The 24,213-nt window shown below is 48.9% G+C and overlaps 2 protein-coding genes and 1 long non-coding RNA gene across 3 annotated transcripts in view; 2 read left to right on the plus strand and 1 right to left on the minus strand.

Moving 5' to 3' along the window:
- The window catches only part of parp1 (poly (ADP-ribose) polymerase 1), a 60,819-nt gene extending 37,343 nt beyond the window's left edge, over positions 1-23,476 (minus strand). The window contains exons 1-5 of the mRNA XM_043687287.1: positions 23,306-23,476; positions 17,397-17,559; positions 15,111-15,226; positions 13,687-13,901; positions 15-108 (exon numbers count right to left, since the gene is read on the minus strand). Coding sequence (XP_043543222.1) covers positions 15-108; positions 13,687-13,901; positions 15,111-15,226; positions 17,397-17,559; positions 23,306-23,419 — 702 coding nt within the window. The 5' untranslated portion in view covers positions 23,420-23,476. The remainder of the gene's footprint in view (positions 1-14; positions 109-13,686; positions 13,902-15,110; positions 15,227-17,396; positions 17,560-23,305) is intronic.
- Positions 1,360-6,442, plus strand: LOC122548526. The gene is made up of 3 exons (XR_006311257.1): positions 1,360-1,679; positions 3,884-4,012; positions 6,364-6,442. It is a non-coding gene; the product is annotated as an uncharacterized LOC122548526 (long non-coding RNA).
- LOC122548588 (adenosine receptor A1-like) lies at positions 6,589-7,981 on the plus strand. The gene has a single exon (XM_043687423.1). The coding sequence runs from the start codon at positions 6,589-6,591 to the stop codon at positions 7,510-7,512; it is 924 nt and encodes a 307-aa protein (XP_043543358.1). The 3' UTR covers positions 7,513-7,981.
- Positions 23,477-24,213: the final 737 nt, after the last annotated feature.

Genomic DNA, 24,213 nt, shown 5'->3' on the forward strand with positions numbered 1-24,213 from the left:
ACCCCCGTCCCCACCTTCAGCTCCTTCTCCAGTTTTGAAACATTCTCTTCCTTCCTGTTTTTCTTCTTTGCTGTCGCTTCCCCATCGACTGTGTCTGCCTTTCTTTTCCTGAAAGCAAAACGCAACAACTATTAAACTGTGGCGAGTAGAGGGGGGTGGATTCCAGCAACATCAAAAGGTGAAACCGACTAGGGATGTTCTCACCGGGAACAAAGCAGATTGTGAGGAAGGGTTGGTCTGTTTAAGCTGGTCTAGATCATGACAGGGTCAGAGAAGGCACATAAATTAAAGCTCTCCCCATGAAATAATCGCCCGTGGATGAGGGGACACAGATTTAAGGTTTTGGACAAAGACATAGAGAGGAGAGAGGAAACAGGAAGAGGAACCTTTTACTAATCTCAACAATGGTGGTATAATCTAGAAAGGAAATTGCCTTCAGGTGACCAGACAATCTGCAAGGCTCCAGGGACAGAGTGGGCAAAAGGGCTGGCTGCAGACTGGGTTGGTAATGGAGACCAACATGGCCTCTCATTATGTCATTACATCACTGACGGAACACTTGATTGGCTGAGACACAGTGTCACAGTCCCAGGTGAGCCTAGAATAAGACTTGCACTTATACACACCCTGCCAGCCAAAGCAAAGGCAGGCACTGGCATAGTGGGGATATCACTGGGCGAGTTATCCAGAACCCTGCGGTCGTGTTCTGGGGACATGGGTTCAAGTCCCAGCCCAGCAGATTATTAGACTAGACGTTAGACCATATAACCGCTGTCGTCAAAACCCATCTGATTCACTCACCTCTTTCAAGGGAGGGAATTCTGCCGGCCTTACCTGGTCTGGCCTACACGTGACTCCAGAACCACAGCCAATGCGGTCAACCCTCTGCCCTCTGAAATGGCCAAGCAAGCCACTGCGTTCAAAGGCAGTCAGTCAATCAGCCAGCAACACTCATATCCCATGGACAAACCAACACATTGTCGTGTAGCTCTGTTAAGCCTTGCCTGACAGGGCAGTACTCTGCTGCACTGAGTCAGTGAGCGGAGACATAGTGGGACTCTTCACCTTGGCTCATCACCTCCTCCCCAAACACACACTGAGCTCACAGAGAGATATTTATATAAAACCAGGGGCACATCTCTGTGGAATGGGCAAACTGGAGGGAGGGGGTGGTAACATTAACCAATTCTCCAAGTCTAGCACCCAAATGTTTCACAATATGTTACAAAGGGTCAAGCATTAAAATCTGCACCTCCAATCTCTTTCTCTCTCCACTAAGTCCGCACCACTGACATTTGCAATTTTTTGTTTGAGATGCTCCTATTCATGGGAGGTGGCTTGTCAGTCAATCCCTTGCCTCCCTCTGGGATAAGAACAAGGGGAATCTGTTCTCAAGAAGGTCCTGGTTGAGAGGCCACTGGTGGCGTTGAAAGGAAACCTGACAACACACTGGCACTAATGATCAGCTCCTTTCCCCAGTTCCCCTCAGAGTACAGAGGAGCAAGCAACGTGTTTTCCCTCAGTGTCCTGTCAGCTCCAGCCCGCCTCCAGTGACCTGGGCCTTATAAGTATCTTCTTAACGAGAGCAGCAAAACATAGGTTCGAGAGCTCCTCACAACACGTTACAGCTCCTCAAGACGGACAAATCAAGTGCATCGTGTGACACACGGATGGCCCAGGTACACAATCAGTGCAGAATAGAATAGATTGGATCAGCATAAAATCCCTATGGTGTGGAAACAGGCCCTTTGGCCCAACAAGTCCACACTGACTCTCCGAAAAGTATCCCGCCCAGACCCATTCCCCTACTCTATTGCTCTACATTTACCCCTGACTAATACACCTACCCTATCCATCCCTCAACACCGTGGGCAATTTAGCATGGTCAATTCACCTGACCTGCACATCTTTGGACTGTGGGAGGAAACCGGAGCACCCGGAGGAAACCCACGCAGACACGGGGAGAATGTGCAAACTCCACACAGACAGTCCCCCGAGGCTGGAATCGAACCCGGGTTCCTGGTGCTGTGAGGCAGCAGTGCTAACCACTGAGCCTCCGTGCCGCCCAGGTAACGGAGGTTACAAGCTAGTTTCAGATTGGAGTAACAGGTCGCTAATTTCCTATCCAGAAGTAAATCTGCCATTCTCACCAGAACTGGTCTTAACGAGACCGCGGCACGGTGGCACAGGGGGCGGCACGGTGGCACAGTGGTTAGCACTGCTGCCTCACAGCGTCAGAGACCCGGGTTCAATTCCCGCCTCAGGCGACTGACTGTGTGGAGTTTGCACGTTCTCCCCGTGTCTGCGTGGGTTTCCTCCGGGTGCTTCGGTTTCCTCCCACCATCCAAAGATGTGCAGGGTCAGGTGAATTGGCCATGCTAAATTGCCCGTAGTGTTAGGTAAGGGGTAAATGTAGGGGTATGGGTGGGTATCGCTTCGGCGGGGCGGTGTGGACTTGTTGGGCCGAAGGGCCTGTTTCCACACTGTAATCTAATCTAATCTAATATGTGACTCCAGACCCACAGCCAATGTGGTTCACCCTTACCCACTCTCACTCAGAGTCAGCAGCATTTTCTAACACTGGCTAAAATGTGACTCACAACACTCGAGCGGAAAGAGGGACTCAATGAATGGCAGGGTATTAGAAGACTCAGAGGAACAGAGAGATCTGTTCTGAACGAGGATCACTGGGTCTGAAACATTAACTCTGCCTTCTCTCCTCAGCTGCTGCCGGACCTGCCAAGATTCTCCAGAAATGTCTGCTTTTGTTTGGAATCTTGGGGGTGCTTGTCCACAGATCCCTGAAGATGGCAGGACAGGTTAATAGGGGCATTAGGAAGGCAAACAGGAAACTTGGAAGAGATTCACCGGGATGTTGCCTGGGATGGAGATGATGAAGAGAGGCTGGATAAGCTCAAGTTGTTTTTATTAGAGTAAGGAAGGTTGAGGGGGACCTGACTGAGGTGTGTATGGGTGTATAAAAAGCTGCTGTTTCCCTTAGCTGAACAAGGGGCATAATTTTAAGGTGATAGGCAAGAGGTTTAATCTTGAAAAAGTACTTGGGTGAGCATTGAGTGTCATAACATTGCAGATTATGGGCCAAATGCAGGCAAGTGGGGTTAGTGTTGATTCAGTGTAGTTTTTGGGAGGTCAAGCATCCTCTTGTGTACTGTATGATTCTCTGAGGGAGAGGTGGAGAACAGGATCCCAGAGAGGAACACTCAGTTCAGCAGCTTGGCTTTGCAGGTATAGGCCAATGGAAATAGAAATAGGGAAGGAGAGAAGATGGAAGCTGGAGGGACGAGAAAGACACAGAAAGACAGCGAGAAAGAGAGAGAGAGAGAGGGCGAGTGAGAGAAAGCATGAGCGAGAAAGAGAGAGCTAGAGAGAGAGAGAGATTGGCAGAAAGAGAGAGAGACACGAGAGAGCCAGAGAGACAGCGAGGAAGCCAAAAAGTGAGAGAGAGCCAGAGAGAGAGGGGAAGACAGATACAACAGAGTGTATTGGATACAAGAACTGGAGAAATTCAAAATATGAGGGCTTGAAATGTAACAGAAAAACGGAGAATGCTGGAGAAAATCAGCAGCATTAATGGAGAGAGAATCAGAGTTAACGTCTCAAATCTGAGAGTCCCCATCAGAACTGGGAGATGATTAAAATCTGTCTTACCTTTCTTCCTTGCTCTGCAGTTGGTCATAATAAATCAGATTTGAATATCTCCCAGTTTTGACGAAGGCTCAAGTGATCTGAATCATTAACTATCTCCCTCGCTGTGTCGGTACAGAGACACGGCCTTTGGCCAGTATTTTCAGCAGTGGTTAAACACTTCGACAGCCTTCTTAGTGAACTGGAGTAACCGTTATGTCCCTCCCAACCCCTTCAGTAACCTGGGAAGCCTGGCAGTCACTACGATGACACACAAACCGAGCCAACTGGGGCACAGCAAGATTCCAGAAACATTAATGGATGGGATCAGCTGTTTAGAGGAGGCCGCTGGATAAAGGTCAACCAGGTAAGAGGGCAGAACGTCCCACCTCAGTTATCAAACGGTGGGCCGTAGAAGGTGGTGGGGGGGGGGGCCGTTGTGTGTGTGCGCAGTGATGGAAATGGGTTTGTGGTTAATTCTGCTACCTGCCGTCCACTGAGAGTTTACATCCTACTAAGCAAACAGGACGCACTGGTGATGGTCAGAGAGTCTGAATGTGGAGTCAGACTGCAGGGAAACACAGTCTCAGAGCTGGGGGGGGGGGCAGGAGTGGAGTTGCCTTTATTGGAGGGGGGGGGGGGGGGAAGAGGAGGAGGGGTTGTTACATTGCAAGGAGTATCCCAGTGATGGTCTGGACCAGCTAATGGACGCTCAGCTCCTGGAACAAGATTGTGAAGGACTCAGGGACTGAATCAAAGAGTTCCCACCGCGGGTTACACACTCAACAGGAAACAGCGGCTCAGAAGTTAGCACTGCTGCCTCACCACACCAGGGGTGGGTTTGATTCCAGTGTCAGGTGACTGCCTGTCTGTGTGGAGTTTGCACATTCTCCCCGTGTCTGGGTGGGTTCCCTCCGGATGCTCCGGTTTCCTCCCAGAGTCCAAGGATGTGCAGGTCAGGTGGATTAGCCATAGAAAATGCAGAGTTACAGGGACAGGATGGGGGATGCTCTTTGGAAGGTCAGTGCAGACTCAATGAGTTGAATGGCCTCTTTCCGCACTATGGGGATTCTAGGATTCTATGAAACAGACTGCAACTTTAATTAGTGTCAAACAGTGTGGTGCTGGAAAAGCACAGCCGGTCAGGCAGCATCTGAGGAGCAGGAGAATCGACGTTTTGAGCATAATGTCTTCATTAGGATTCCTGATGAAGGGTTTATGGCCAAAACGTCGATTCTCCTGCTCCTTGGAGGATGCCTGACCGGCTGTGCTTTTCCAGCACCACACTGTTCAATTCTGACCTCCAGCATCTGCAGCCCTCACTTTCTTCCAGAGGCTTTAATCAGCAAATTTGAGATCGCAGCACAATACCCAGTTTCAAGATAACACCCCGGGGAGCATTCCCAGGCAGGCAGCTGCACAGTCCTATATCCAAGAGTTTGTCAATCCTTTCCCGATATCTGTAACTAGACGTTTCACCTCCCATTCTTGTAAACTTTCTCTGCTACGTTGTTCTTATGATGGCCGAACACAGTACTCTAAGGTCAAACCAATGTTCAACACAGGTTAGCAAACCTTCCCTACTTCTCGGTTCACGGTGTCTGGAAATCAAGCCAAGTGCCTGCATGTCCTCCTTTCACGCCCTTGTTATCCCATGCTGTGACCCTTGTGGTTACACCCAGTTTCTGTTCCTCTACACCACTGACACTCTCAATGTGTTGGAATCCTCGCCCAACTTCGTATTTTTGTTTCAAAGTCTAAATTGTGAATGCAAATGGGTGGTGGTCCCTGCGAGGATCCTGGTGGAACAGCACGCCCCACCTCCTGCCTCCCGGAATGACCTTTGGTCTTGAAGCCAGCGAGTAATGCATTCTGTCACACCCCTCTCAACTCCACATTCTCTAACCTAATTCATGACTCTATTATGGGAGATCACGTCAAAGACCTTCTCAAAATTCAAATCAATTACATCCACCGCATTCCCACCATCTGCTACCTTCTGAAAGATTATTCAGGTCGCTCTATTACAATTTTTCCTTTCCCAATCCACACTATCATCACAATATTACCCTTTGCCAAATGATTTTCTGTATTCTCTTTTAGCAAGGTGTCCATTCTTTTATCCCCCAGTGCACGTGTAAAAGCTAATTCCTCGCTTTCACACTGTCTCTCTATTTGGGAAGGCAACAATGCTTTATTTTTTAAGACAAAAATTAAATTTACCTTCAAAGATTTAAGTGTTGACTCACCAGCTCTCTCTGTTCCTGTACTCCCTTGAAAACTGGACCATTACAGGGAGGTGGTGCTGGAGCAGCCATGTTACTCCATTAGTAATTCAGAACCTCAGGCCCCCAATGTTCTGGCGACACGGGTTCAAATCCCACCATGGCCGATGGTGAAATTTGAATTCAACAGAAATTCTGGAATTAAAAGGCTAGCCTGTGATCTCCTGTCAATTGTTGTAAAAATCCATCAGGTTCACTTATCCTCTTAAGGGAATGAAATCTGCCATCCTTACCTGGTCTGGCCTACATGTGACTCCAGACCCACAGCAATGTGGATAACTCTAAACTGCCCTCTAAAATCATCTAGTAGGCCACCCAGTTTAAGGACAATGAAGGATGGGCAGCAAATGTTGGGCCTTGCTAGCGATACCCACATTGCAACAAGGAATTAAATAAAAACTGGTCAATAACTGGTCCATTCTCTCTGAATCAGATTTAAGGTGAAGACAACTCTGTAAGCAAAGGGGAAGACAAAGGAGGTGGGACCAGCTTGCTCTGAGGTGAACACAGCCTACAAGGGGGAAGACAAAGGAGAATGGGACCAACTCACTAGGGTGAACCTGGCCTACAAACGAGGGTGAAGGAGAGAAGCAGGTCCTGTCACCTAAAAACACCTATAGATAAGGCACACAAAATGGTGTCTTTGGGGAGTACAGGCATGGAGCAGACAAACGTCACGCCGGCCAGTCCCCGTGCCGTGAACCTTAACCTCCCGTATACGTTGGCAGAGCTGGTGATAGCGGTGATGTCGGTCTGTGGGAATGTTCTGGTCTGTGCTGCTGTCCTGCGGGATCACCGCCTGCGCACCATCACCAACTGCTTCCTGGTCTCACTTGCTGCAGCTGACATCGGTGTGGGAGCGCTGGCCATTCCCTGCGCCGTGCTGACTGACCTGGGCATGCCCAGACACAACTTCCGCTTGTGTGTGCTGACCCTGTCCGTCCTGGTGGTGCTCACCCAGAGCTCCATCTTCAGCCTGCTGGCCGTAGCCCTCGACCGCTACTTGGCCATCTTCCTCCCGCTGCGTTACCACGCCATCGTCACGCCCAGAAATGCAGGCGCAGCCATCACCATCACCTGGCTCCTATCCCTCTTGCTAGGCCTGGTACCCTTGATGGGTTGGCACCAGCCCCCACCACCAGACGGCTACTGCCACTTCACCACAGTGATGGACATGGCCTACATGGTCTACTTCAATTTCTTTGGCTGCGTCCTGGGGCCTCTGGCTGCCATGTTCCTCATCTACGCCCGCGTGCTGACTCAGGTGAGGCGGCTGGCATCCCGAGGGGAGCGGGCAGCGGGATCCTGGAGGGAGATGAAGACAGCTAGCTCGCTCTTCCTGGTGCTGGTCTTCTTTGCCATCTGCTGGCTGCCCCTCCACCTGATGAACTGTGTCCTCTTGATGTGCCCGCAGTGCCCTCTGCCCCTCCCACTGCTGCTTACCGTCATCATCCTTTCCCACGCCAACTCTGCGGTCAACCCTGTACTCTACGCCTTCAAAATGAAGGCCTTCAGAAGGGCCTTCAAGCTCATGTTCCTGTGTCGCCCCGCACAGGTCAAGCCTGACACAAGACAAGGTTAACACCCGCGTACCAGCCCCACCAGGAAACCCCAGCACCCCGCCCCCTCAGATCAAGTTACCGTGCCACAAGCAACTGGCTGTGCCCCACACCCTCAGTCTGATGCACGCAGACCTTTACCCTCTCTCTAACCCTCAGTCTGAGACAGGCTGAACTTTACCCCCTCTCTAACCTCAGTCTGAGGCACACAAACCTTTACCCTTGCTTTATCCCTCAGTTAGATACACACTGACATTTACCACCTCCTCTCTAACCCTCAGTCTGAGACAGGCTGATCTTTACCCCCTTCTCTCGAACCCTCAGTCTGAGGCACGCTGACCTTTACCCGCTCTCTAACCTTCAGCCTGACCCCTAGCCTGATGCAGACCGGTCACTACAATGTTCAGACCAAACGATGGAGGTCTGAACTCAGCTGCACAGACAGTGACCCTGTCATGGCCTGGCCCTCCTTGAACAGTGCAGATAAACAGTGAAACATCAGAGTGTTGAGCCAATCTTCATATCCCACTCACCAGGGAGGGGAACTCCCAGAATTGTGTGTTAAAGTTGGAATGGATTCACAGTATAGTACAGGGTTTTTCCAATTATAATCAATCTGAGCTCGCAGATCTTGGACATCTAATATAGAATGATTTGTGACCAATAATTCACATTTCACAGGCAGAGTGGTATTGACGGTTTAGAGCCAGCAAATAATCCCCTTTCCTTCTAGTCGATGACCAGTGTGACCCTGCCAGTCTGTCACAGGCTGAAAGTGGGGAGGGACAGACAATCCCCAATCTGAGGAGACTCTACATACACTGACTGGAGCCTCAGAGCCATCCAAAGTAAACCCTTCTGCAACTGTAACCATTCAGACCGGCCTGACACTGGCACTGAGCACAGGAGTCCATTCTTCTCTGTAATCTCTCTGGGATATCCACGTTTTAGCCCCTCAAGTGTGACCCTCCCCCCACACCAACTCCAATCTCTCCAACTTGGCTGGCCATGTCTTCAGCTGCTTCACCGCCAAACCTGGGAGTTCCCTCCCTCCTCCAGCCTCTCCTGGTCTTATTTCCTGCATTCTCATTTCCCCCTTCAATGCGCTTCTTAAAACCCACGGCTTTGGTCACCAATCCCAACATCTCAGGTGCCTCAGGGGTTAATCCTGTGTAATAATACACAATGTGAAAGTGCTGACCAGATGGTTAGAAAATGTTTCAACCTCAACGGGCTGACATCCCAGAAGAAACCACCATTGACCTGGCTTGTGGAACTTCAGTACGCGGATCACCATATCACCCCCCCCCCCCCCCCCCACTCTCTCAGAAGAGAATCTTCAATCCTGAACGAACGCCTCTGGGGAAGCAGACTGAAGAATTGGTTCTCAGCCTCAATGTCAAGAACAGTCAAAATCTTTACCAATCTAACCCAGATCAAGTTCCAGCTATCCCTGCATTAAGGTCAACAGGGAAATCCTTCCAAAGGTGGAAGATTTCCCTTAACTGGGAGGCTACCTCTCACTGAAGGCTGGCATTGAGGCAAAGATGCAACATCACATCCACTCTGTGAGCATTGCTTTCGGATGCCCAAGGATGAGAGTCTTCCACGACCATGATATCGGTGCTACCACGATCTTTGTGTATAAGGCAGTCCTTCTGTGTGGCTCCGAACTGAGAATATGTTTCAGTGTCACCTCAAGATTTCAGAGAATTACCATCAACGCTGTTTGAGACAGATTGTCCACATCAGTTGGGAGGACAGGTGTATTAACATTAGCCAAAAGCATCAACATAGAGGCCGCAAACCACGTGCTCAGGATGCCTGAATTCCAACTGCCAAAGGCAATCTTCTTCACCCAACTCAAGGAAGGCACTCAACAAGACGAGGGATAAAGGAAGCCATTTGAAGACTTCCCTCAAGAAACGCAACACAAATGTCAATGCATAGCAGACCCTTGCTCAGAAGAGACCAATTGGAGGAAGCTCCTGTGTGAATGGACACAACTCTTCGAGAACACCCTGGGGCAAGAGGAAGTGTGGAAAAGGAACCGGAGAAAGGGATGTCAGCGATCTCAAGGCTAAGGCCCACTTCCACCTCCCGGAAACACCTGCCAAAGGTGTGGTCAGTGATACAGCTCTAGGACTGGGCTGATCAGTCACGCAAGGACCCACAGAACTATGAGCAGTGACGTGGAGTTTCCCAGTGGGACAGCCACACTCGTTAGCGAGTAATTGCAGATGACTAATGTTAAAGTGCTCTATAAATAAACCTGTAGTTGTTGCTCCTAGAGATACAGGGTCATTCAGCATGGACACAGACCCTTCAGTCTAACTCGCCCGCACCGACCAAACATCCCAATCTGACCCAGTCCCATTTGGCCTTCCTATTCATACACCCTCTACTTCTGGATTCCTCTACCTGGGAAAAAGCCCTAACCTGCACTGAATATAATCCTAACTGATTTAATCTCTCTGCATAGTTCAGGCCTGTCATCCCAGGAATCCATCTGGTGAAGTTTTGTTGCAGTCCCTCTGTAGCCAGATCATCCTTCCTCAGATAATGAGCCCCAAACTGCACGCTATCCTCAGGGGGTGGTCTCACCCAGGCCCTGTGCAATTGCAGCAAGACATTCCTGCTCCTGTTCTCGAATCCTCATTCTCCTCCTCTAACACTCTCCCTGTTTTCCCAAAGGTTTTCATCTCCTCCCTGCCACAATGTCATTATTCTGGAACTTTCCTTTGTAAGTAATTGTGGATATACGTACACGACAATGGACTGTAGCAGTTCAAAAAAAGCAGCTCACCCCCTTCTCAAAGGACACTAGAGATGGGCAATAGATGTTGGCCCAATTCGCAAATCCTACATCTCCGAATAAATAAATGAAACAAATAAAAGTTCCTTTTGTAACAAAGTTATGAATGACTTGAAAATTTTGGACAGGAATAGAACACCCTGCTATTGGAAATATATGATTAAATTGGAGAGGATTCAGAAAAAACTTCCCAGAATGTTGCCGGGTCTTGAGTTACGAGGACAGGCTGGGACTTCTTTCACTGGAGCGAAGGAGGTTCAGGGGTGACCTTATAGAGGTTTATGAGGGGCATAGATAAGATCTTTTCCCAAAAGTGGGGGGGGTTAAAATCTAGGGGGCACATTTTTAAGGTGAGAAGAGACCTTGAGGGGCAACCTTTTCACACAGAGGGTGGTTTGCATGTGGAATGAACTGCCAGAGGATGTGGTAAACCCAGGTAAATAAAGTTACAACACTTGAAAGACATTTGAACAGGTTCATAAATAGGAAAGGTTTAGAGGGATATGGGCCAAAGGCAGGCAAGTGGGACTATTTGGTTTGGGAACACTGGTCAGCATAGACAGGCTGGACCGAAGGGTCTATTTCCACGCTGTAAACTCTATGACCGCAATTTCAAGGACCGCAATTTCCCGCCAGACGTAGTCGACGATGCCCTCCACCGCATCTCTTCCACTTCCCGCTCCTCCGCCCTTGAGCCCCGCCCCTCCAACCGCCACCAGGACAGAACCCCACTGGTCCACACCTACCACCCCACCAATCTCCATGTACAGCGCATCACCCGCCGTCACTTCCGCCACCTCCAAACAGAAATCTCCATGTACAGCGCATCATCCGCCGTCACTTCCGCCACCCCCAAACAGACCCCAGCACCAAGGATATATTTCCCTCCCCTCCCCTACCAGCTTTCCGTAGAGACCACTCCCTCCGCGACTCCCCTGTCAGCTCCACACCCCCCACCGACCCAACCACCACTCCCGGCACCTTCCCTTGCAACCGCAGGAGGTGCAACACTTGCGCCCACACCTCCCCCCTCACTTCTCTCCAAGGCCCCAAGGGAAACTTCCATATCCGCCACAGATTCACCTGCACCTCCACCCACATCATCTACTGCATCCGCTGCAGCCGGTGTGGCCTCCTCTATATTGGGGAGACAGGCCGCCTACTTGCAGAGCGATTCAGAAAACATCTCTGGGATACGCACCAAGCAACCCCACCACCCTGTGGTCAACCACTTCAACATCCTCTCCCACTCTGCTAAGGACATGCAAGTCGTGGGCCGCTTCCACTGCCATATCCTAGCCACCCAACGCCTGGAGAAAGAACACCTCATCTTCCACCTTGGGACCTTCCAACCATACAGCACCAACATCGATTTCACCAGTTTCCTCATTTGGATGCTGCCTGACCTGCTGCGCTTTTCCAGCAACACATTTTCAGCTCTGATCTCCAGCATCTGCAGCCCTCACTTTCTCTCTTGTAAACTCTATGACTCTCTTTAGTTACTCACGTACCCTGGTCAGTTGGGAATGTTCCTCCTCCCTTTCCTCTCATTGAAGCCCCTCATTGGATACCCCAGTTACATGGAATATTTGTGTCAAACAGTGCAGGTCCCAAAAATGACTTGGAAACTGTTCTGCAAAAGCACTGGGAAGAATCTTTCAAATATACCCGGATGGAACTTCATCAGCCTTCACTCAAAACACAGTTGGATGAATTCCTTTACAACAGAACAAAGCCAAAACAATTTCTACTCTTTGAACATTACCCATGCTGTGGTATCTTGTTGCACAAAACTCATTAGAAACCGAAATTGGAGAACACTCTGGAACAATAGAACTGAGAACAGCAGGGCTGAGGAAAGGTGAAAATCTAATTAAAAGGTCAGATGGTTTATATATAGAATAATGGATCCCCGGGAGTGATTACAGACTGGAAGCTAATCGAGGGGTTCAGATGGCTTATATATAGAATAATGGATCCCTGGGAGTGATTACAGACTGGAATCTAATCGAGGGGTTCAGATGGTTTATATATAGAATAATGGATACCTGGGAGTGATTACAGACTGGAAGCTAATCGAGGGGTTCAGATGGCTTATATATAGAATAATGGATCCCTGGGAGTGATTACAGACTGGAAGCTAATCGAGAGGTTCAGATGGTTTATATATAGAATAATGGATACCTGGGTGTGATTACAGACTGGGATCTAATCGAGGGGTTCAGATGGTTTATATATAGAATAATGGATCCCGGGGAGTGATTACAGACTGGGATCTAATCGAGGGGTTCAGATGGTTTATATATAGAATAATGGATCCCTGGGAGTGATTACAGACTGGAATCTAATTGAGGGGTTCAGATGGTTTATATATAGAATAATGGATCCCGGGGAGTGATTACAGACTGGGATCTAATCGAGGGGTTCAGATGGTTTATATATAGAATAATGGATCCCTGGGAGTGATTACAGACTGGAAGCTAATCGAGAGGTTCAGATGGTTTATATATAGAATAATGGATACCTGGGTGTGATTACAGACTGGGATCTAATCAGGGGTTCAGATGGTTTATATATAGAATAATGGATCCCGGGGAGTGATTACAGACTTGGATCTAATCGAGGGGTTCAGATGGTTTATATATAGAATAATGGATCCCTGGGAGTGATTACAGACTGGAATCTAATTGAGGGGTTCAGATGGTTTATATATAGAATAATGGATACCTGGGAGTGATTACAGACTGGAATCTAATCGATGAGTTCAGATGGTTTGTATGTAGTATAATGGATCCCTGGGAGTGATTACAGACTGGGATCTAATCGAGGGGTTCAGATAGTTTATATATAGAATAATGGATACCTGGGAGTGATTACAGACTGGAAGCTAATCGAGAGGTTCAGATGGTTTATATATAGAATAATGGATCCCTGGGAGTGATTACAAACTGGGATCTAATCGAGGGGTTCAGATAGTTTATATATAGTATAATGGATCCCTGGGAGTGATTACAGACTGGAATCTAATCGAGAGGTTCAGATGGTTTATATATAGAATAATGGATCTCTGGGAGTGATTAAAGACTGGGATCTAATCGAGGGGTTCAGATGGTTTATATATAGAATAATGGATCCCTGGGAGTGATTACAGACTGGGATCTAATCGAGGGGTTCAGATGGTTTATATACAGAATAATGGAGCCCTGGGAGTGATTACAGACTGGAATAGAATCAGGGGTTCAGGTGATTCATATATAGAATAATGCACAGGTAATTAGAAATAGTTTGGTGCACAGCACAGATACAGACAAACAAATGTGAAATAGACCACTCGATCCCGAGCAGAGGTTATATTAATGGATACATGAATATTCATAAATACCCTTCACTCTTGACAGCTGGTAGTTGTTTCTTTAGTGCTGCCTTGTCTTCTGCGCTCAAAGTGCTGAAGCCCTTCAGCTGGGTGGCACTGTACGTGGGCAGAAAGCCCAGTTCTGCTCTGTTGGTCACGAAGCAGGCAGGATGGTACCAACGATCGATCATCCCCAGCTGTGGCTTCTCCGGATCAATCATTTTCTTCGAGACACGGACAGTATCCTGTGTGTCGGAAACACAACAAGATGTTTAAAGAACAGTGAAATGGGAGGAGGCTGGGCGCTGGGCTCCTGTCTGTGCTAAACCAGCTGAAACATCCATTACCTCCACCACCCAGCAGCAGCAGTGAGTACTATCTGCAGGACGCACTGTGGAAATTCACCCAAAAGTCCTTAGACAGCACGTCCCAAACCCACAACCACTTCAATCTCAGAGGACAAGGGCAGCAGATACATGGGAACACCACCACCTGAAGTTCCCCTCCAAGCCACTCACCATCCTGAATTGGAAATATATTGCCGTACCTTCACTGTCACTGGGTCCAAATTCTGGAATTCCCATCTCTTGGCATTGTGACTGTCCCTGCACACCCAGAAACTCTGGCAGTTCAGGGTACAGCTCATCATCGCCTTCCGCAGGGCAATGAGGAATCGGCAATTAACGCTGGTGAAGAAAACCATAATGGCTTCAACCTTGCCCCAATCCCAGAATGCCTCATCATGCTCTGGCCCTGCACACACGTATCAGCCTTGAATATAAAGTGACTTCTCTGCAGTATAAACCACATCTTCAGAAAATACCAGTCTGCACTAATCACTGATGTCTGAATGAAACTGAGATTATTTTCTTCTTGCCTGCAGCATAAAGTAACTTTAAAAATAACATAACGAAAGACCAAATGCCAACTCCTGGAAGATACTGTTCTATATTTTGTATTGGAATGCTCCTGAAAAGTCCCTTGGAAGATTTTTAACTTTAATAATGTATTACTATTTGTTACTGTTCCAACATCCAGACCGCATTATTATAACTAGGCCCCAATTTCCACAGCGCTTTATTCTAACCAGGCCCCATATCCAGACCACATTATTCTTACTAGGTCTCGATATCCAGACCGCGTTATTCCAGCTAGGTCACGACTTCCAGTCCACGTCATTCTAATTACGCCCCAACATCCAGACCACGTCATTCTAGCTAGGCCGCAACATCCAGGCTACATTATTCTAACCAAGCCCCAGCAACCAAACTGTGTTATTCTAACTGGGCCCCAACATCCAGACTGTATTATTCTAACAAGGCCCCAAGAACGAAACTGCGCTATTCTAAGTAGGCCCCAAATTCCAGCTTCCGTTGTTCTAACTAGGCCCCAATTCCCGTGTTGGGCTGTTCTAACTCTTCAATGTTGGAAGTGATCATGTGATGTCCTCTCACCTTTTCTATTTTCTCACTGCAGCCTTTACAGGTGCTCCTGTTTGATTTAGCGTACTCCACTGCAAAGTCAATCAAGGTCTTCTCCCCTTTACTGTCTCCCTGCTCACCACTTTTTCCTGTGGGTTTGAGAAAGAACACGTGAAGCAAAGAGATAGTGGAACCAACAATTCCCACACATTCTCCCAGAATCCACAAGTCTCCATGTTTTGGCCACAGTAGATTACGCACAGACACAACCTACGCCTCATGGTCTCACCTGCTAATTGTTCTCTGGTGGACAGCGAACCTAAGTTTATTTATTAAAGAAGATCGAGAGGTGATTCGATAGAGGCACTCCTAATTAAAAAAGGTTCTGTTAAAAATACGGAAGGAGAACCCACTTCCAATGGCAGGAAGGTTGGTTGCCATGGCGAGGACCCAGATTCCAAGGCACAGGGAGAAGAACGAGAGGAACAGCTGCCTGCAAACACGGTGGGAGACAGGATCAATAACAACCTTCCAAACAGATTTGGATAGATACCTGTAAGAGGGTAATGAAAAAGCAGGAAGGTCTTGTGGTGGAATGGGTAATGTCTCTCCCTCTGAGCCAATCCCACACCGCCACTTACTGGCTGAATTGATTTCGACCCGCAGAGTACACCTCACCTCAAGGCAGGTGGGAAAGGCCAGGGAGTCATTCCACAGAAACCAACAGGTCAGGTGAACTGGCCATGCTAAATTGTCCACAGTTATTAGGTGCATTAGTCAGAGGAGGATGGGTTACTCTTCGGAGGGTCGGTGTGGACTGGTTGGGCCGAAGGGCCTGTTTCCACACTGTAGGGAATCTAATCTAAAAGAAAAACCACTGCAGAATCTAGCCCAGAAGAGCAGACCAATCCAATGGAAGACCATGACCCAACCCGCAGATGGGAGGAAAGACAAACATACAGTCAAAGAGCAGGGGGAGTGAGACTAGTGGGAGAGTTTGGGAATGACAGGCTCAATGGCCTCCTATTTCTGTTGTTATTATTCTGTAACTATATGGGAAGGGTGTAAATGCAGGTTTAAACATGTCTCCCCACTGTCTGCACAAGGTACTGAGTAAAATAAATCTCAGTTTGTAACTTAGAATCAATCCACCAATGAGGCTGAGCCCAGAACCCAAGGGTCACAATATTGGAAGCAGAACAAAGTGGTAGGACAGGGAATGAAGCCACAGGCAGGAACAGAATGTCTGGTCTACGGGTCTCAAAGGGAAGCCAGGGAGCTGGGGAATAATTACAAAAAGCCCTTATCCTCCTCAGGCCCTGGGCATGGTCTGTGAAGTGGGATAGATTGGGTGTGAGAAATCCGGGCACTCTTACCCTGGACTTGTCCCATGGAAATTCAGATAGCACTGCACTTGAAAAAGACAACGGATGATAATTTACTTCAGAAAAATGTAGCCGATTTTGCATGCTTGAAACATCACGGAAAGCCCAACGTCTTTCGAGTTGATTGAAGTGTGGTGTGCACCTCAGTATGATCAGATGTTCTGTGTGTAGGACAATGGGACTGACAAACCTAAGATATCAGGGACCTCAAAGGCAACAAACTGTTGAGACAAATATTTTTAAATTACTGATCACTAAACATGCTAACAGTGAGGAACCAGGAAAATAGCTCCCAAACTAGGGCGAGGTGTTCCATTTGTTTCAAAATCATGTGGATCAATCTACTATCTTGAACTATTTATCCAATTAAAATCCACCAAAGAATTAACGTTCTCAACCTTCGTAAAATAACAAAACATTTTCAATAAAAAAATCAAGCGACCTAAATATAAAAGCCGGGGGGGGGGGGGGTGAAACATGAGCAGGTTCGAGGAGCGAGATAACAGGTTCTGTCTTCATCCTAATTTAATTTAATTTAATTTGAAAGCTAAATCAAGAGAGAGTAAAATGGAAGAAGCGAGAGACCGAGTCGGTCAGGGATAAAAGACTGAGTGAAGTGATAGTGCAGGGAGTAGATTTGGAATTCCTGTCCCATTCTCCCAGTGTCTGCGTGGGTTTCCTCCGGGTGCTCCGGTTTCCTCCCACAGTCCAAAGATGTGCAGGTCAGGTGAACTGGCTGTGCTAAATTGCTCATAGTGTTCAGGGAAGTGGAGGTTAGGTGCATTAGTCAGGGGAAATGTAGAGTAATAGGGGAATGGGTCTGGGTGGGATACTCTTCAGAGGGTCAGTGCGGACTTGTTAGGCCAAATGGCCTGTTTTCACCCTGTCGGGATTCTATGATTCTAAACGCGGAAGCAATATTAAAAAAAGGTACCTCCTCCCGTCCCGCCAGTTTCGATGGCCTTTTTAATCTTCTCTTGGTCATCCCAGCGAAGGTCTGATAATCCGTCCACGTCCGAGGGTGACACAACCCGTGCTCGCTTCCAGAAGCAGGCGTAGTGGTGCCAGTGGGGTACCTTTCCATCAAACATCGGTGACTGTAGGGGAACAGGTTTCACATGACAGTCAGACTGGGAGAACAACAGCAGCAGGATGGAAGGAGGGGGGGTGGGTGGTGGCTGCAACTTGGGGTCAGTGTTTCTCAACCAGTGGAGGCCCAGTCGAGTGGGGGATGAGCACAGGAGGCCAAGCACCTTTTGAAAGGTGGCGACAGTGGAGTCTTTCAGCATTTCTGAGGCGGGGGAACTGGGAAGTAGGCCCTGGAGAAGTGACGGGGTGAAAGGTTATGGAGGTAAAGGAGGACAGGGGTGGGAACATGGAGTTCGGATCAGCCATGATTTTATCCCAGGGCACAGTAGGCTCGAGGGGCTGAATAGCCTCCTCATGGCGTGGATGTTAGCCTAGGGTAATGGGCCCAGTGCTGCACGTCCTGAAGATGGGAGGAGTCAGGCACGTGCACAGGACGGTGTCAGTGTTCCCTGTTGGATAAAGTCTCCCTGGCTGTGACCATACTGAGGCTGAAGGTCCGTATGTCCAGGGAAGCCAGAGACTGGGAGTCAGGGAGAGGGAGGGCAAAGGCCGTGAGCAGTTCAATGGTAGGTAGCAGGAGTTGGAAATGGGCTCAGGATCCCACCTCCCTCGGTGACGTGGTGCTGTCAGGGACAGTTTCTGTGCCTCCCGCTCCTGACATTCCCGAGAAACAAAGCAGTGTCAGATACAAACAAGGAACAGCAGCCCATTCGGCCCTTCGTGTCTGCTCCACCATTCAACATGATCCTGGGACAGCAGACCATTCGGCCCTTCATGTCTGCTCCACCATTCAACATGATCATGGCTGATCCTCGATCTCAACGTCCCACATTCTCTCCATACCCTTTCAGCCTTAAACTTTAAAAAATTAAAATCAATCTCAGACTTGGATATATTCAGTGATTTGGTCTCTACAGCCTTCTGTGGGACAGAATTCGACAGGTTCACTGCTGAGGGAAGATATTTGCCCTCATCTCCTACCCTGTATTCGGAGACTACATTCCCTCGCTCTAGCCTCCAGACAATGCAGAAGCCTGAACACATGACCAGTAGGTTTAAGAACAGCTTCTTCCCTGCTGTTATTAGACTGATGAATGGCCTCGAACTTCAAATAAAGTTGACCTTGTTGATGTTGATCTTGCCCAGTGCGTGTCCCGTGTGATGTAATCTGTATGTCTTGCTCTAAGATTTTGTTCACCCTATGATCTGTACGTCCTTGCTTACTACTGCTCACAAACAAAGCTTTTCACTGTACTGAGGCACATGTGACAACAAATCAAATCAAAACATTTAGTTAATACAGGCCCAGTGACCAATCTCTCATCACACGACAGTCCTGTTATTCCCATTACCAACCCGATGATTCTCCACTGCATCCTGTCTCTCCCAAGGATGTACTTTCTCAGATTGTAGACCACAGTACTCTCGGCCTGGTCTCACTAAAGTCCCATGTAGCTGCAGTAAGACGTCCCTCCTTCTGAACTCAAATCGTCTTGCAATGCACACCAAGAGAGAGGGAGCATGCTTGTGTGCACGCACGTGTGTGAGAGAGAGAAAAAAACAATTCAATGCCTCATCTTAGTGACAACACCTCCAGCAGTGCAGCACTCCCGCAGCACTGCATTGGGAATGTCAGCTGGGATTACACTCTCCACTACCTGGAATGAGGTTTGAATCCATGCCTTTCCGACTGAGAGGCTGCCCATTCAGAAAAGTTGGAATTCTAGCTGCTGAACAGATTTCAAACAGAGGACTCCTTTTAGTAAGTACAGCTTATGGAAGGGGAAGAAATAGCGGGGGCGGGTCGACAGATGGAGAGTGGTCTGGGACCTGATCTTTTTACCCAAAGATTCAGTTCATCCAGTCTGCCACGTCTTCATGTCCGAGTCAATCTCATGAAATCAAAGACAAGGCATGAATTATTCAAAGTAATACATTGTGTGATCCCGTTACATCAGAACAAGGGCTTCCTCTGTATCCAGGTCACGCCAGGCCATCCATTATCGGATCAACCATCGGCCTAACTTCTCCCTCACAAAATGGCTACAACATAAAACGTCTCACTCTCAGGAAACGCAGCACATGGACTGGCTGATCAGCTCAGTCACACAACTAACCTCAAACAAATATTGTCGTGGTCTCTGCTTTTGTCACTAACTCACAAACCTCAATGCGTTTCCCCTGAAGGACACATCTCACAACCACCACCAACAGTCTGGCTGGGTGCCACACAAATGCCAAGTCCTTTCTGCAGAAGGATACAAGCCTCTAGGAGACTAAACACAGCAGGGAAATCTGCCTCTCAGTCACAGTTTCTTCAATCTATCCCCATCTGGGCAAGAAGTCTTGTAATTCACTTCTGTGCTCTCTCCAACGCGTTCCCATCTTTCCTATAACGTGTTGTATGATCAGGGTTCAAATTAAGTATGCAAGTAGGTGACATTGGCTCAAAGCTGAAGCAGTAAATTCTGCTCCCACTACCAACAACAACCTGCATTGACAGCGAATCTTTACCACAGCTGAAGGTCCAAACAAACCCCAGGATTCACATTCACACAACGGGCGCAGAGAAACGAAACAATTAGCTAGCTGAGGTGCTGCAGGGTGGCTCAGTGGTTAGCACTGCTGCCTCACAGCGCCAGGGACCTGGGTTCAATTGCAGCCTCGGGTGACTGGCTGTGTGGGGTTTGCACATTTTCCCCGTGTCTGAGAGTTTCCTCCGGGTGCTCCGGTTTCCTCCCATAATTCAAAGATGTGTAGGTTCGGCGAATTGGCCATGCTAAATTGTCCCATAGCGTTCAGGGATGTGTAGGCTTAGTGCACTCGTCTGGGGTAAATGTAGGGGAATGGGTCTGGGTGGGTTACTCTTCGGAGGGTCGGTGTGGACTTGTTGGGCCGAAGGGCCTGTTTCCACACTGTAGGGATTCTACGAAAAGGTAGTCAAACAGAAAGGGAGAGAGTTAGAGGGATTTCAGCCACAGAGACCATCAACAGGAGTAGGCTGTTTGGTCCATCGAGCCTACCTGGCCATTTAATAGCTGATCAGACATTTCCCACGTCCACTTTCCAACCCTGTCCCCATAACCTCAATTCCTCAACTGATCAAGCATCTCAGCATTTGATATCCACAAGGACTCTGTCCCCAGGAGGACTTTGTCTCGGTGGTAAAGACTTCACGACCCTCTAAGGGAATAAATTCCTCCTCATACCAGTCTTAAATTGGTGCCCCTTTCTCCTGAGACTGTGCCCTCTGATCCTAGACTCTCCCATGAGGGGAAACATCCTCTCAGCATTGACCCTTAAGAATCTGATTTGTTTAGCGAGGAGGGGTTCAGGACCTGAATTATCTTCTGCCTCACACACAGCGAGCAACGGAGGTAAAAACTCAGCGAAATGTGCGGACCTTCAGGTGGGGCTGCAGGAATGCACCAACAGCCACGGGCTCAATGGCCTTGGGGTTGGATGATCAGACATCTTGGTCCTGAAGGACAAAGCAGGCTCGGGGAGGGGGGGGTTACTTAAATGGCTGACTCCTGCTCCCATTTGCCTGTTTGTAGATTTACACTCTCTTCTTTCAATCCACTCTACTGTATTTGCTGCTCACACTGTGGTTTCCTCTCCACTGGGGCCTGCTTTGCAGACACCTCTGTTTGTCTATGGGCACGATCCCGAGGTTCCTGCGGCCATTTTAACTCCCCACCTTGCTCCCACACTGACACCTCCAACTCCTGCCCTTTGTTCCAATGTTCAACTTGGCACCTTAAGAGACTTCCACACTCAACAATCTCGGAACGTGTTCCTGTCTCTCTCCATCCCGCTCCCGTTTCCTTTCCTTAGTCCCCACTCCACTCAATTTGCTTTCTGAAGACGATTGTCCACAATTCTCTTTCACTGTCCCATTATTACTCCCTGAATCACTGAAAGACAGGTCATCTGGTGTTTCCCGTCTTGTGCCCCATCATGTTCCACCCAGATCCTGAAAACCTTCCTTGCGTTACATTAGTCAGAGAGGAATGGGTCTGGGTGGGTTACTCTTCGGAGGGTCACTCTTCAGAGGGTCGGTGTGGACTTGTTGGGCCAAAGGGCCTATTTCCACACTGCAGGGAATCTAATCTTACCTAGCTCTGATCAAACGCTGACCTGTGATTATTATCTGAGACCTACAGGGAGAGGCTGAATAGACTGGGCCTATTTTCCCATCGGAGTGGTCACCTTATAGAAGTGTATAAAATCACAAGTAGCAAGGACAGATTGAGTAGTCAAGTTCTTTTCCCAAAGGGTAGGGGAGTCCAAAACTAGAGGGCATAGGTTTCAGGTGAGAGGGGAAAGATTTAAAAGGGATCCAAGGGGCAATGTTTTTACGCAGAGGCTGGTGGCTGTATGGAATGAATGCCCAGGAAAGGTGGAGGAGACTGGTACAATGAGGGCTGATGAAGAGCTTATGCCCGAAACGTCAATTCTCCTGTTCCTTGGACGCTGCCTGACCTGCTGCGCTTTTCCAGCATCACACTCTCGAGACTGGTACAATTACAACATTTAAAAGGCATCTGGATGGGGACATGAATAGGAAGGGTTTAGATGGATATAGGCCAAAGCCTGGCAAATAGGACCAGATTAGGATATCTGGTCAGTGGGACCGAGATGAACCGAAGGGTCTGTTTCCATGCTGTGTATACCTTTATGGAGAAAGTGAGGCCTGCAGATGCTGGAGATCAGAGCTGAAAATGTGTTGCTGGAAAAGCGCAGCAGGTCAGGCAGCATCCAGGGAACAGGAGAATCGACGTTTCGGGCATAAGCCCTTCTTAGGCTGAAGATGGGCTTATGCCCGAAACGTCGATTCTCCTGTTCCCTGGATGCTGCCTGACCTGCTGCGCTTTTCCAGCAACACATTTTCAGCTGTGTATATCTTTATGACTGGCTGAGCACGTCTTGATTTTGTATCTCAGACCTCAAACTTCCAGTGATATTGTTTTGCTTTTAACAGTACACTTGTACTCCCCTGCAATATTCCCAACCCCTCCGTCCACTTGCATCGTCTGAGCCACAAAACTCCAGGTTCAAGTCCCAGCTGATCCAGATTTGCATCAACAATATTTCTGAATTAAAAAATCTAAAAAAATTCCCCTCAGATTCTGTCCATGCAGTGAACCGTGCAAGAACTTGTGTCAAGGAAAAAGCAAATGGACTGCAAGATTTCGCCAGAGGACGACCACTCTGAGCTGTGGATGCTGTTTGATCTCCAATGTGCTGTTTTCAGTACAGGTTTCAGCATCTGCAGCAATTTGCTCCTAACACTCTGAGCTCATGTTAGAGTTCAGTCTGCAAGGTGGAAATGGGGAAATCACTGAGATTTTACAATTACCCAGCTATGCACTGGAAAAACCACGCTTTCGTTGTTAATATTTAATTGCTGGAATAAGTACTTTCCAAAGAGCATCAAGCAGGATGGGAGTTGCAACGATTGTTTTTTTTTCCCCCCACCACAATGAATAATGCAGGTTGCAGGCGGGCCTGCTTTCCAATGAGTCATCAGCAAAATGCAGGCACGCTGAATAAAAGCGGGGGGATGCAAAACGTGCAATGATCTGAAGCAAGATAAAAACCGATGCATTTGCAAAAGAAGGAGGAGGATGCATGACCCCCACGGCCCCAGTATTGCCTGAACCTGCAGCACGAGGCCTGCATGCTGCAGCCAGGGAGACAAGGGCAGGCACCTCGCCCCCTCCCCTCAGGTCCCCACAGCGGCCCACTCACCTGCACCATGATGGCCAGCCGCAGCGACTCCTTGGCGATGCTTTCGCCGCATTTCTTGCAGGAGGCCCGTCCGCTCTTCGCGTACTCCGCCTTGAAGAGCTTCTCCTCGGCCATGGCGGCGCGGGACGGCAGCTGCGCGGCTCCGCCTGGAGGAGGCAGCACCGGCACCGCGCGGGGAAAGGGAGGGGCCAGGGAAAGGGAGGGGCCAGGGAAAGGGAGGGGCGGGCCCAGCAACGGCGTGATTGACAGGGGCACGTGGGCACTCAGTGATTGACAGGGACACCGGGGCACTGTGTGATTGACAGGGGCACGTGGGCACTCAGTGATTGACAGGGGCACATGGGCACTGTGTGATTGACAGGGGCACGTAGACACTCAGTGATTGGCCGAAGCACATGGGCACTGTGATTGACAGGAGCACGTGGGCACTGTGTGATTGACAGGGGCAAGTGGGCACTGAGTGATTGTCAGGAGCAAATGGGCACTGTGTGATTGACAGGGGAACGTGGGCACCCTGTGATTGACAGGAGCACATGGGCACTGAGTGATTGACAGGGGCACGTGGGCACTGTGTGATTGACAGGGGCACGTGGGCACTGTGTGATTGACAGGGGCACATTGGCACTCAGTGATTGACAGGGAGATGTGGGCACTGTGTGATTGACAGGAGCACATGGGCACTGAGTGATTGATAGGATCACATGGGCACTGAGTCATTGACAGGGGCACGTGGGCATTGTGTGATTGACAGGAGCACAGGGGCACTGTGTGATTGACAGGGGCACGTGGGCACTCAGTGATTGACAGGGGCACATGCGCACTGTGTGATTGACAGGGTCACTTGTGCTCTCAGTGATTGACAGGAGCACATGGGCACTGTGTGATTGACAGGGGCACGTGGGCTCTCA

Source organism: Chiloscyllium plagiosum, chromosome 3 (genome assembly GCF_004010195.1).
Source record: "Chiloscyllium plagiosum isolate BGI_BamShark_2017 chromosome 3, ASM401019v2, whole genome shotgun sequence".
In the NCBI taxonomy this organism is placed as follows: domain Eukaryota; kingdom Metazoa; phylum Chordata; class Chondrichthyes; order Orectolobiformes; family Hemiscylliidae; genus Chiloscyllium; species Chiloscyllium plagiosum.